This window comes from Phodopus roborovskii, unplaced genomic scaffold (assembly GCF_943737965.1).
Source record: "Phodopus roborovskii unplaced genomic scaffold, PHOROB, whole genome shotgun sequence".
In the NCBI taxonomy this organism is placed as follows: domain Eukaryota; kingdom Metazoa; phylum Chordata; class Mammalia; order Rodentia; family Cricetidae; genus Phodopus; species Phodopus roborovskii.
The window spans coordinates 2,040,457-2,053,864 of record NW_026126407.1 but is presented as its reverse complement, the minus strand read 5'-3'; the positions used below and the strand labels follow the sequence as shown (position 1 = coordinate 2,053,864).

At 47.0% G+C, this 13,408-nt stretch overlaps 1 protein-coding gene across 2 annotated transcripts; it reads left to right on the top strand.

Moving 5' to 3' along the window:
• Positions 1-358: 358 nt before the first annotated feature.
• On the top strand, positions 359-8,685 carry Spaca3 (sperm acrosome associated 3). Of its 2 annotated transcripts, none has more exons than XM_051179807.1 (5): positions 359-473; positions 4,525-4,731; positions 5,458-5,616; positions 5,921-5,999; positions 8,509-8,685. In XM_051179807.1, the coding sequence occupies exons 2-5, from the start codon at positions 4,545-4,547 to the stop codon at positions 8,573-8,575; spliced, it is 492 nt and encodes a 163-aa protein (XP_051035764.1). In that variant the 5' UTR covers positions 359-473; positions 4,525-4,544; the 3' UTR covers positions 8,576-8,685. The 2 variants fall into 2 exon arrangements, with proteins under 2 accessions (XP_051035764.1, XP_051035763.1); XM_051179806.1 differs by having other exon boundaries at positions 4,466-4,731.
• The last annotated feature ends 4,723 nt before the right edge of the window (positions 8,686-13,408 follow it).

Sequence of the window (13,408 nt, the reverse complement as noted above, 5' to 3'; positions counted from 1 at the left end):
TGGGCAGGGAAGGTAGTGTAGTGTTTACCTACCACGCCTGAGGTTCTGGGTTTTATCCCCAAATGTGACATAAAATTGGCATGGTGACACTTGGGGACTAGGGGCAAAAAGGTCACAAGTTCAAAGTCATCCTTGGCTGGATAGTGAATTTGAGGTTAGACTGAACTACATGAGACCCTGACTGAAAACAAAAACAAAACAGAGAAATAGATGCCTCTAAAATACCACTGGACCTTGAAACTGAAGGGCACAGATGATCCCGTCGAAGTTCTGTGAGTGAAGTATGTTCTAGAAGATGAGCTCACAGAGCCAGGAAGTTCTAGAAGGCCCTAGGGCAATCTGGAGTCTGCTTTCTCTATTGTTCTCTTAGTGCCTGGTGCTGGGACACTGGCAGGATTGCAAGCGGTGTTTGAGCTGAAGCAGGAATTTGAGCCATAGCCACTGCTGTCATTGTCACCAAGGTTTCAGCTCTGGTAGGGAGGACTGCTGATCTCTGAGCCCCTCTCCCTGAGTCCTGGTGGTGTTAGCTAGAGGGGCTTGGGAACAGGAAGATGGTGATCAGAGATTAGGGAGGGATGGAAGGAAGGAGGGAAGGAGGGATCCTGTTCCAAGACAGAGACTGGTCAGAAAGAGGTGGGGAGTGAAAAGAGAGATGGAGAAGGAGGTGGGGAGGGAAGGAGGAAGGGAGGGGAGGAGGAAGGGAGGGGAGGAGAATATGAATATGAGCTTTTGCGGGCAGGTCTCTGGTCTATGAATTACCACCAGGTCCACCTCCTTAAACCCGTGGACCTGCTGTGAACTGCTCTGGATAAACTTATCTTGAAGCCACTTTACTGTGAAAAAGACTATAAAATCACAAACACTCACTGGGTAGCAGGGAACTTGGTTTCCTCATCTATATATTGAGGATATTAATCCCACCTCTTTGAATGGTTAAGAGGATTAGATGAGATTAAGTGAAAAAAATACTCACAAAACACCTGGCCCTGCAGAGATGAAGGACTCAGCAAATGTAATAATTATCTCCCTGCCTGTACTTTGAGAGGGGCTCACACTCTATGACCATGACTTCAGTGTACTCGAGTTTACGAAGTGTCCATTGAACAGCCACTCCACACAAGCAGCTTGCCTTTGTAGCTATGAAGATAAATAAGACTAGGCTATTGTTCTGTGGAAGTTCACCTTGGAGGAGGCAGCTGACATACATTATAATCCAGTATGGAGATAGTTACTCTACTTGTCTGGGGAGATGGTCTCCACCAGGAAGGCCTGACTTGGGACTCAGCTCGGATGTGGCTCATCCTTGGGACATTAATAGGAGCTATCTGTGCAAAGAGATAGCCAAAGTGTTTGACAGCAGGCATCACTAGAAGAGTGAACAATTCAGTATCACCAGAACGGGAGGTGTGAGTGAGGGATGGGCTGGCTTTACTGGGTCATGGAGGGTCCTCTGGACCATGTTAGGAGCAGTGATGGAGCCATTAAAGAGTGCTGCATGACCAGGCTTTGCATTTCAATTAATTCTGCCATGTGTGATATGTGCAGGAGAGTCTGGAAGACATGAGGGAAGGCGGGGTGATGGTTTGAACTTATGGAAAGATAGAACTCTTGAAGGGAAGGGTCGATAGGGCACTGGCATTGATTGCCTCTGGGTAGATGAAGGGCATAGGTTGGAGAAGTAAAGGATAGCATCCATGTTTCTAGTATATTTGGGGAATCAGGTGCTCTGTGATTGGGGCAGAAGACAGAAAGAAGAAGGGCAGAATTTTGGACGAACATTATCTCTTTGATGAGTTTAGTTTGAAGTGACTGGGGTATTGACAAGAGGTATTCAGGGGTTAGCTCCTTCTCAATTCTTGGAAGAGATGCCAGGATCCTGCAGCTGATGTCACAGCAGGAGTGACCTAGGCCTTCCTGATGTAGAAGAGAGAAGGGCTTAAGGTAGAGAAGACTAGAAAATATCTCAGCATTGTAGGAACAGGAAGCCTGGATGAAGGGAACATCGTGGAAACATGTGGAACTGTGATTTCAACAGGGAAGGACTGGCAGGTGAAATGTCCCTGAGGGCTTCTGTAAGGTGAGCTAGGCGGGTGGAGAAACTTTATGAATCCAGATTAGCAAACAAGGAGAGAAGAGAGAATTGGTGCACACCTATAATCCTAACAACTCATGAGGCCAAGGCTGGAAGATTATGTTGAAAGTCAGCCTAGGCAACTGGAAAGATCTTGTTTCAAAATAAAATGGATGTGGAAGACCAAGGGACTGGTGATGTAGGACAGTGGTGGGGTCTTCCTCAGCATGTGAAAAACCTTGGGTCTGATCTCTAATGCTAGGAAAGAGAAAAGTAAGAAAAACAAAAAGAAAAGAAGACAAGATAAAGGAACAGGGAGACAGTGGTAAATTTTCTCTCAGAAATTTGGATGAGAAGAGCAGAAAAGCGAGACCGGTGCAGACAAGGATGAGAAGCAAGCGAAGACATTTTAGAAGCTGGGGCCCTAACCCTGGGCATCTGCATGGAGTGAGGAGGAGCAGACAGAGATGAAGTTCACGGAAGCTGGGAGAGAAGGCATGCCTGACTCATGGCTGTGAAGGGAAGAATAGAGCTCAGAGGCAAGAGGGCCGTGGTGGATGGGCTAGTGAACCCTGGTTGGGAAGCCTGTCACATGGAAAGCCAGTGGCCCAGAGAGGAGACAGGCAAACATCTCCAGATGCCTATTATGAGAATTCTGGGAGACAGGAATATTCATGAAGATCGGGATTAACATTCAGAAATTGGCATTTTCCTAGGAACCCAAGCCAGGTAGTCAGTCTGATGTCCTAACACTGACCAAGAATAATGATCTAGTGGTTGCCTCTTCGTATCTTTGAGGGCAAAATTTTCCAGGCATGGAGGTCCTGTCCTGAGAACAGAGGACTGGTGACAGACTTTGGGAAGTGTTTGAAGGTGGGAGGGGGCTGAGTCAGGAAGAGAAAAAAAGTACTTTTCTTGGTGCAGTAAGGGGTGAGATGATCTGGAAGCTGAGAAGGGGGTATTCAAGGGTAGTAATGGGGGGCTTGAAGCCCTTTTGAGGGAGCAGAGGGAAAGATGACCAAAGCTAAGTATCTGCATAGATGCTAGTTCACGACGGAAACAATAGCAAGTCTATTCTTAATGCAAAGAGCCAATATCTTTACACTCATTTTATCTTTTACTCTTTCAACCATCTTCTGAGGCAAGTATTAACCCTCCCCCCCCCAATTTATAGATGAAGAAAAAGAGGCTTGGAGGGTGTCCTGACCGTAAGATATAGGAAGGAACAAAGGTGTGTGAAGCTATGTCCTTGATCACTTTGTCATCCTCAATGTTCAGTATGGGAGGTTAGACAAAATGAATACTCATGTTTTATTTCAATGTGCACAGTGAGCATATAAAACAGCAAGTTCCCTTATGACATTTTTATATAGACTTAGTTTGGGTTGATCCTCCTCTTTTCTCCCACGTCCCTGTTTTCCCACCCCAGGTTAAACCTTCTACCCTAGTATTCCCATTCCATTTCCTTTTTTAAAAGATTCAAACATTTTAAATTGTGTGTGTGTGTGTGTGTGTGTGTGTGTGTGTGTGTGTGTGTGTCTATGTGTGAATGAGTCCTGGTGCCTGTGGCGGCTTCTGGAGGGCATCAGATACTCTGGAGCTGGGGTTACAGGTGATTGATTGTGTGTTTCTTGATATGGATGCTGGGAACTCAATTCAGAACCTCTGCAAGAGCACTGCATGCTCCTTAACTGCTGTGCCGTCTCTCCAGCCCCCACACCTTCCATCTTAATATCACACAAAGGACACGCATACTGGAGATTATTTTGACTTTGTGATGGTGGAGAGGAGATTGTGGGCAGACTTCGGGAGCAATGGGTAGATGTGTTTGGTGGTATGGTCAGGGAGAGATTTGAGCAGAAGGCTACAGAGATAGGCAAGTGAGAACTGGTGACGAGATGAGGAGTTAGCAAGGCCATGAAGTGGCAAAGACAGTGGTGTTGAAGGCCAGCAGGCTTGAAGAGGTGAAGGAACCATGAGGCTAAGCATCAGCAGTGGCTGATGTCCCCATCACATGGGAATCTGCCCACAGAGCCAAGTGACAGAGAGTAGAGCAAAAGGGACGGGTGAGCTTCAGGGAGCCTTTGCAAGGTGAGGATATAGAAGAGATGGTGAAGATGGAGACTTCAGCACTGCTTGGGATCTGTGTGTGGAAGGAGTGCCTCCCACCTGAGAGAGCTCCATGCTGTGGCCTGAGGAACCTTGATTCATTAAGGCTGGCAGATAGAAGCCAGGGGGCTGGGAGAGAGACCCCCCCTGGAGTGGGGCTTCGGGTACGTTTTCCAAGGCTTCAGAAACATGTCTGATGTCCCATCATGGATGGAGCCTTCTGTCCACCCCTTCTCTAATTTCCCAGGGTGCACTCAGGCCCTGTCTTTCTTTTCATCTTCCAAGGGGCAGCAGTCTGGACCCTTGGCCAGGGCTGGTGAACTGTCTGCCATCCCAAAGTTCAGCCCTCTGTATCTTCCACCGCATGGAAGCTAGAATCCGGGCTCCCAGAAGACAGCTGTGCCCATCTGGGATCACTTGGCTGGCCCTGGCCTATCTGCTCAGCTGCCTGCTTGCCTCCAGTAAGGCCAAGGTCTTCAGTCGCTGTGAGCTGGCCAAAGTGCTGCATGACTTCGGTCTGGATGGCTACCGTGGATATAACCTGGCTGACTGTGAGAACCCTTCCCCCTTCACTCACTCCCGTCTTTCCTCCTACACATTCAAGGGCCTTAGAGGCTTTTTGAGCTTAATTCTTCTTTGTAAAACCAGAAGCCAATGAGACAATAGGTGGATAGCTCATCTCCTGAGTTAACCACATATTGGGCAGGTAACAGGCAACCAGATTAGAACTATCCCTGCCACCAGCCGGGAAGTCAAAGGAGCCAGCAGCTTAGTAGGTTATACTTCATGTTGGCCATGAGGATCAAACATGCCTGCTGAAACTTAGATGGCAAACTGAGCAAGCCAATAACACCAAGTATTGTAGGGGCAGGAGATTGTTAAGTATTCTTCATTTTGTCTCTAGTCCTAGCCTCCTTCACAGAGCCTGCTTGTGGCTTCCTAATCTTGCCTCTAAATGTTTAGCTCTTGGAAAGCCATTCAACAAATGTTACAAGCCTTTCTATACACTGAATAATGTTAAAGTGGGAAGGCTGACATCCTAAGGCAGGAAGGCAGATGTCCAGTCCTGACCCTTGCTTTGAGATTACTGTATGTAATCTCAGGGAAGTCACTTTGACCTCTGACCCTAGATTGATCCATCTGCAAAGCAGATGGGAGAACACCTGTTGTTGTGCCCTTGGGGTAGAGGGAGCCAGTGTCTAAGACTTTATCTGTGAGCATTTTGGTCTGTGGTAGCCCAACCACCTGACCTCAAAGCCTGTGTCTGCCCCTCGTAGGGGTCTGCCTTGGTTACTACACAAGTGGCTTCAATACAGCTGCTGTGGACCATGAAGCTGATGGAAGCACCAACAATGGCATCTTCCAGATCAGCAGCCGGAAGTGGTGCAAGAATCTCACCCCAAATGGCCCCAACATTTGCCGGATATACTGTACCGGTAGGCTTGCCTCTTTTTTGTATTTCAGTTTTCTTCCTCTGTCTTTGTCTCTGGGTGGGGATCCCCAGGGAGATTGATAAGGGGAAAGTGGTGATGGAAGATCTTCTGTGAGTCTAGTTTGGGGTCTAGGCTGAGAGATGGTCTTAGAGTTACAGGGATGGAGGGAAAATTGTGTGTGTGGGGGAAGAGGTACAGTAACATCTGTTTCCAGAGATGGAGGAGTGGTGTGTGTGTGTGAGATAGGGGGGGGAGAGAGAGAGCACCCTGTTCTCTGTTACTTCATTCTCTGTTCCTCCCACCCCAGATTTGTTGAGTGATGACCTCAAGGATTCTATCATCTGTGTCATGAAGATAGTTCAAGAGCCCCAGGGTCTGGGCTACTGGTGAGTAACTCCCACTGGATTTGTGGGAGCTGTGACCAGGACCAGAGGGTAGCATCAGGGAACTGGCCTTCCTGAGTATCCACTTTGTCCTTGGCAACACATTTCCTTGGCTTCAAGAACCAACCTTACAACCAGTGTTGGGGATTATGAGAGTCCAGATAATTACAGATGACACAATCAGGGAGGATAACATCGGCAATCACATTTTATCAAATTTTATTGAAAAGCCTAAGGTATAAATAGATGATAAATAAAGTTCTTTGCTTGGATCATGCATAGGGCTCTGGAACCTTCCTCTTCCAGTTTTTGTTTTTGTTTTTCCATACCTACTTACAGAAATATGGCCTTTGAAGTCTTCTCACAACCAAGAGCATCACATTGAGCTCTGACCTAGATGGCTGGTTCACAGAAGCACCTGGGTCAGATCCTGCACGATTGCACAATCTCTTTTGATGGGGGTTTTCCACTGAATCTCCAGCCTCCATTCCATTCATGCTTATGAGGGAAAACCAGCAGGGCAGTGAAGAATCTAGGAAAGGTGAACCACTCCAGGGGCTTGGAACACTGAGAGCATGGACAGATATAGCAGCTGATAAAGTTGGAGAAGGAAGTTTAGGAGACCTTAGAGCAGAAGGGAGGAGGAGAGAGTAAAGAGGGGGTAGGATTTGGGGGGAAGGGATGGTCTGTTGGAAGGTCTTGCAAGAGTCTGGGTGAGACAGGTTCTGGAGAGGGATAGGTGCACCAGTAGTTGATACAAAAGAGATTAGACATAAGGGGTGGAAAGGGGTTCATGGGTAGGTGAAATGTGGTCTAAGAAAAAGAGAAGAGGTAAAAATAACTGAATCATGAGATATTCCAGAAACATTACTTGAAAAGGACACTGCTTTGTGGTCTGAGAATAGTTGAAACCTCAGGAGTTAGGGGTAAGGCCAACTCTTTAGGACACAGTGTGTTTATAAAACCAGGAAGGGACAAGGACAGCTCAGGTACTATTCTAAGAGCTTGTAGCCTTGGCACCCATACTATGGAGTGGAAGACCTGGTCCTAATAGGTGAAACCAAAGAACATCTCATCTCTGTTATATACTTGGAGTGAACTCCTGGCATGGATGACTTTTGAGAGTCTGATGCTAACTGGAGGAAGTAGGCCCCGTAGGTTCAGTGCTGTCCACTCCTGTCCACTCCCATGCACTGGGGATGCAGGTAGCGAGGCCCAGGCAGTTGCTGAGCTTCAGAGACAGCTGAGACCCACCTTTGTCCTGGAGTATTTTAAGTCTAGTACAATAGACAGTCAACCTCTCTTGGTTGACAGTTATTTAGAAATCTTTCCAGTAGTCATTAGGCTCTTTAACATTGACAGAGAAAGGACACTAGTTTTTAGACTTTGGGATTCCTGAGTACCTTGGATCCCAGGACACTATGTTCTTGCTTATCTTCGTCAAGTTATCAGATGTCTGCTGTGATGGGACTGAGGAGACAGTTAAGTCCATGAGAACTGCTTGTCATGCAAGAGTGAAAACCTGAGTTTGGTCCCCAGAACATATACTTAAAGGCTAGGCATTTGACATTTGATCTTAGCACTAGGCAGGTAGTGATAGATTTCTAAGGCTTGCTGGCCAACCAGACCAGCTTAATTGGTAAGCTCCAGGTTCAGTGAGAGACCCTGTGTAAAACAAAGGTGGGTGGACATTTCCTGAGAAAAGATACTCAAGGTTGACATGTAGCCTAACATACACACACACACACACACACACACACACACACACACACACACACACAGAGTATAGCAGTCAACCATGGTAAGAGCTAGATTGGCAACCAAGACATGCAGAGTGTGCATGCTACCATGTACCCTGGGTGGGTAAGTTTACATCACATCCTGAGTTTTCCATTAGGAAAATAGGGGAGAAAACACCAACCCAGTAATAGGCCAGTTGGGGACAGCTAGGAAGTCGTTATAAGTGAGTGAAGGGTATGGTGGCATGTAAACTATGAAGGGCTATAAACATGTAAGGTGGTCTCACTGACCCCAGAAGCACTTGGTGGTAGGAAAGAAGCTTTGCACCTAGCCTCCAGATTCTTGTTTCTAATCCTTTGAAGAGAACATGGGCAAGCTTGAGCATGCTAATTTGTATCTTCAATGGTAAAATGAGGCAGCTAGATATTTACTTTTAACAGCCAGTCTCTTCCTTAAAAAACATCTCCCCTAGGTTATCTTGGCTTATTTGTTGCTTCCCATCCTCTCAGCCCCTCTTTAGCCTCCCTCTTAGCAACCTTGTTTCTCTTCAGTTTAGAGCCCTGTACTTTTCCTGCTCTCTGAACAGGACCAAGGGCTGAAGCTGATGTGGATTTTTGTTTTTTACAGACAGGTTTCTTTATGTAGCCATGGGTGTCCAGGCTGGCCTCAAACTCACAGATATCTACCTGCCTGAGTCCTAGAACTAAAGGTGAGCACCACCATCACCTGGTTGCTAACATTGGTTCTTTCCCTCCTTGTTTTCTAACTCCAGGGAGGCCTGGAGGCATCACTGCCAGGGCAGGGACCTCAGCGACTGGGTGGATGGCTGTGACTTCTAGGACCCTTTCTCGATGGACCAAGTCACACACAGCTGGCTGGGAAGTGTGGTTTTGTTCCTGACACAGGCTTGGGAAGGCAAGCCAACTAATAAAAGTCTAATTTGACATAAGCATGTTTCCCAGCTTTCTTCAGGTCTTCAGGTGCCCAGCTGGAATCAGAGCCTTCTCTTGTTTCTTCTCATCTCACATGCTCAGCTGAGCTTGGCTTCAGGTGGACTTCAAAATGCCTGTCATGGGGACAAGGTCAGTGTCTACCCTCCCCATACCTGGCAGAGTTTGGGTCTAGAGTCATCCAATTTAGCAAAAGCCAAATCAAAGCAAAAATAGGATTAATTTGGATTTAGTTAAATCTGGATTTCAGCTAGACAAATAGCATTAATGTACATGTATAATTCAAAGCTTGTATGGCTCATACTAATAATGAGGAACCTACTTGTATACATGAAATTCAAATTTAATGGGGAGCTGTTGTATTATTACCTGGCAAACTAGACAAGTCGGATGTGGGGAACTTCTGGCATACTTGGAAAGGTCCTGGGGACACTTACTTTCTGCCATTCTGGTTGCAGATGTAACCACCATGCCCTAGGTCTCACTCTGGTGTCCCCTCACATCCCATGGTCATGAGATGGTGCTGGTGGGTGACTGCTGGTGAAGAACCACAGCAGTGTGTCCTGTCCCTAAGTTCCATCCAGTTCCATCGTGTGTGTGTGTGTGTGTGTGTGTGTGTGTGTGTGTGTGTGTGTGTGTGTGTCCTGCTTTGTTGGCCACCTTATTCTTTAGTGCCCTCTAGAGGCAGGAGATTCAAGTGCCACTGTTAATAGCTGGTCACTTCTTGGAAGGGGAAGTCATCTACTCTGCCCTTAAGAGGCAGGAAGCTGGGGTGGGGCTTGCCAGTGGGTTTAGAGGGTAGCAAAATGCAGAGTGCCTTTTCCAATGTGTGGGAAGTTCTGGGGAAGGCAGCGCTGCTATTACTGATGGGGGAGCTCTGTCTCAGTTACTAGGGACATCTGTATTTAAAGGCGCAAGGTAGGCAGAGTCTCAAGATGGCCAGAATAGCAACAGTTGTAGTTAGGGTTACTATTGTTGGGATGAAACACCATGACCAAAAGCAACTGGGGGAGGGAAGGGTTTATTGGGCTTACACTTTCTTATCACTGTTCATCACTGAAGGAAGTCAGGACAAGAACTCCGACAAGGCAGAAGCTGAAGCAGAGGCCATGGAGGGGTGTTGCTTACTGGCTTACTACTCATGGCTTGCTCATCCTGCTTTCTTATAGAATCCAGGACCAATGTCCCACTTTGTAAATAGAGTTCTTAATTGGTCCAGATGATAAAAGGCCGGAGTCAGACATAGAGGGAAATGCTGAGAGATCAGAGAGAAGGAGCAAGCCACAGCACACCTTACCTCCTAAGCATCTCAGCAGACAAGAGAGCCATTTCCTGTTTCTCCCTGCTTATATCCTGTTTCTGCCCAGCTATTCATTTCCTGTCTGTCTGAACAGACCCCGAGACAGGTTTTATTTGTTCAAGCAAGATATCACTACATCATTCACAATGGGGTGGGACATCCCACATTAATCACTAAATTAAAAAAATGCTCTACAGGCTGGGCCACAGTCTATTGCAGGCATTTTCTCCTCAAAGAAGACTCTATCCTATGTCAAGATGACATAAAATTATCCAGTATCACATTAGAGATGATGTGTGAGAAGAATGAGTCTTGATTTCAGACTGTAGCATCCTCTAGAAGGGCTTTTTATTGAACCATGTATGTGCTAAACTCTAAGTTGAGGCATAGTTTGTGGCCCCTAGGAGGATGTCATCCAATGTTCCCTTTTCCCAAACTACTGGCAAGTACTGGAGGAGTGGCTGAGAACCCACAATTGGTGAAATAGGTCTGTTTCCATCTACTGCTGGACTGGTCAATGGATGATAAAACAAGGGAGCTGTTTATCCAAGTGGACAGTGATAAAACATATTGGTAAGAGGTGACACTGATGACTAATGGATCTATTAAATCACACAAATGCCCTGTGCTGACCATGTGCCATGCATGATCTGATTTATACCTGGGGACAATAATAATGATGTGGGTACCACTATCTTCCCTGTTTGTAGATAAGGACACAGATTCAGGGAAGGACAGTTTGTACCCAAGTCAGTCTGACTCCCTAAGTGGATAGTCACCGTACATGGATAAAGGCTTGATGCCCTGCTCAGAGACCCAGGAGTCCTCTATCTTGGATGCTGTAACTTCAGATTCTGTACCCACGTTGTCTGATGGCTCCAGGGGGCCTCATTCAGTTAGTCTGGGAGGGGGAGCCCAAGAATGGGTGGAATGAGGCTCTCAGAACTGAGGGGAGAATTGTTAAAAGGATGTGGGGGCTGCTATCATGGCCTCAGACGTCTTTGAGGTAACATGCCAGGTGTGGACAAGGGGACCTTGGAGGAGGCTTGTGCTAGAGCATTGACTGGGGTCAGGTGGAGATGGAGAAGACATAACCAGGAGAGAGTGCTCTAATCAAAGTTACCAAGGCCTGGCTTATGGTGAGGCTTGACAGTGCACAGCTCATTAGGAGCTCATTAGGAGCTCCTAGAGGAGCACTGGGACCTGAGACATGCTCGGGTCTGTCAGGTAATTTGGCTACAGCGTGGTGTGTCCCCATTTTCCCATCACTCTCCCCAACATTCTTCTACTCATGGAATCATGTCTACTTGACCTTTTGTTTTTGTTGTTGTATGTGTGCATTTCCCCCTCCGTGTGTGTGTGTGTGTGTGTGTGTGTGTGTGTGTGTGTGTGTGCAGGTCATTGTAGAGGTCAGAAGTTAACCTTGGGATGTTCCTCAGACACTTTACCTTTGTGTGTGTGTGTGTGTGTGTGTGTGTGTGTGTATGTGTGTGTGTGTGTATGTGTCAACAGGGACAGGGTGTCTTACTAGCCTGGAACTCATTGATTAGGTTAGGGGCTGCCATTGAGCTCCAGGATCTTCTTGTTTCAGCTCCTCCAGTATCAGGATTACACATATGCACCCTCATGACTGGCTTTTTTTTTTTTTTGTCAGTGTGGGTTTTGGAGTTTAAACACCGTCTTCATGCTTGTATGGCAAGCATTCCCTCAGCCTCCGATCTCATTAGTTCAGGGAATGACCCCACCTTCAGCCCACACTCAGCTGCAGTAAATCAAGCCCTCATGGATCTTCACTGGGTCAGATGGAATGGCTTCCTAAAAGTTTCCCCTGCCTTTCACCTCGTCTCACGCCACAGCTCTCTCTCTTTTCTTGTCTCGGGTCCTGACCACAGTTTTTTTCTCACTCTCTGCTCTTTCTTGTACAGGAGGGCTCCGCTGACCAGTACAGCATCACCTCTCAACTCCCTGAGCTTCTGCTCTAGTGAGGGATTCTCAATCTGTAGGTCACGACCCCTTTGGGGACCACTGTCTCTTTCACAAGGGTCACATATCAGATATCCTGCATATCAGCTATTTACATTAAGTGTCATAACAGTAGCACAATTACAGTTGTGAAGTAGCAACAAAAATAATTTTATGGTTGCGGGGTCACCACAACATGAGGAACTGTAGTAAATGGCCATAGTATCAGGAAGGTTGGGAACCACTGCTTTAGTGGCAGCGTGTCCTGGCAGCTAGTTCCCTGAGATCGGCACTCTTTGCCATACCTTCTTCATCACTCATTCACTAATTCTGTGGTTTGGCTGCCACAAGCTACAGGGCCTCAGTAGCTCCACAGGAGGCTATTTCATCAGAATTTTCAGGGACTGTCTCTTTCTTCAGTCAGAGTTTACCTCCACAGAGTGACTCGCTTGACAACTAGAGCTGAAGGAGGCACCTCACAATTCCTTGTCGCTGCCTTAACAAGTCCATCAACAATGATTTCTTGCATATATGAACCCCCCTACACACAGAGAGATACAGACACAGACTTAGATGCATACAGAGACACATACACAGAGACACAGACACACAGACACACACAGACACAGACACACAGAGACACACCTTCAGTTTCTCCTACTAGATTGTAAGCAACACAAGAGCAGGACTTTTGTGTGTTTCTTTCATCTCCAGTATATAGAACAGCCAGACAGAGTATTCCCCAAATGGATGAACCTGTTAAAGGCCCAACTTGTTTGTAAATGAATGGCTGGTAGGCACTCAGTTTGCTGGATATGAGGATCAACGGGTCCCACACCGTTAACAAAGCCATGATTCATTCGATGGTATCACTATGTGCCAGGCCTCTGCTTGCCTCCAAGTGGACACATTGCCTCTCCTGAGTCCTCATGGAGAGTCTCCTTGCCTCTCTAGGAGATCGCTGCTCTTTATCTGAGTCAGACTGGCTGCCTGTTCAGCCACATCTGCCAGCTGAAGGAACCCAGCTGACCTGACCAGAGTTGGAACAATGGGGTTTCCCCCCCTAATCTCAGCAATCTGACCTCAGGAAAGTGATGCCCAGGAGTTCAGCTTTCCTTTTGGGCCAGAGCTAAAATGGAGGTCACCATGAATGCTGCAGGCAGCAAAGTGACAATCATATTGCTTGACACAGGCTGAAGGAATGCTCTAGGTGTACTGAGTGCCAGCTGCTTCAGGGTCCAATGGGTGCCCCCAGACCCCTACCAGGAGGCCTGCATTGAGGAGGAGGGAGAGGACAGGGTGTGAAGAGAGGGAAGGAAAGGAACTGGACAAAGTGGCAGAGGTTTCTATGTTTTTATGGAGTATGGGAGGGTAGAGGTCCCCATTGCAGACTAGAATGGCTCAGATTTGAGGCAGGATTTTCTTTGTCATCAGCCATTTCATCTCACATGTCCCAATCA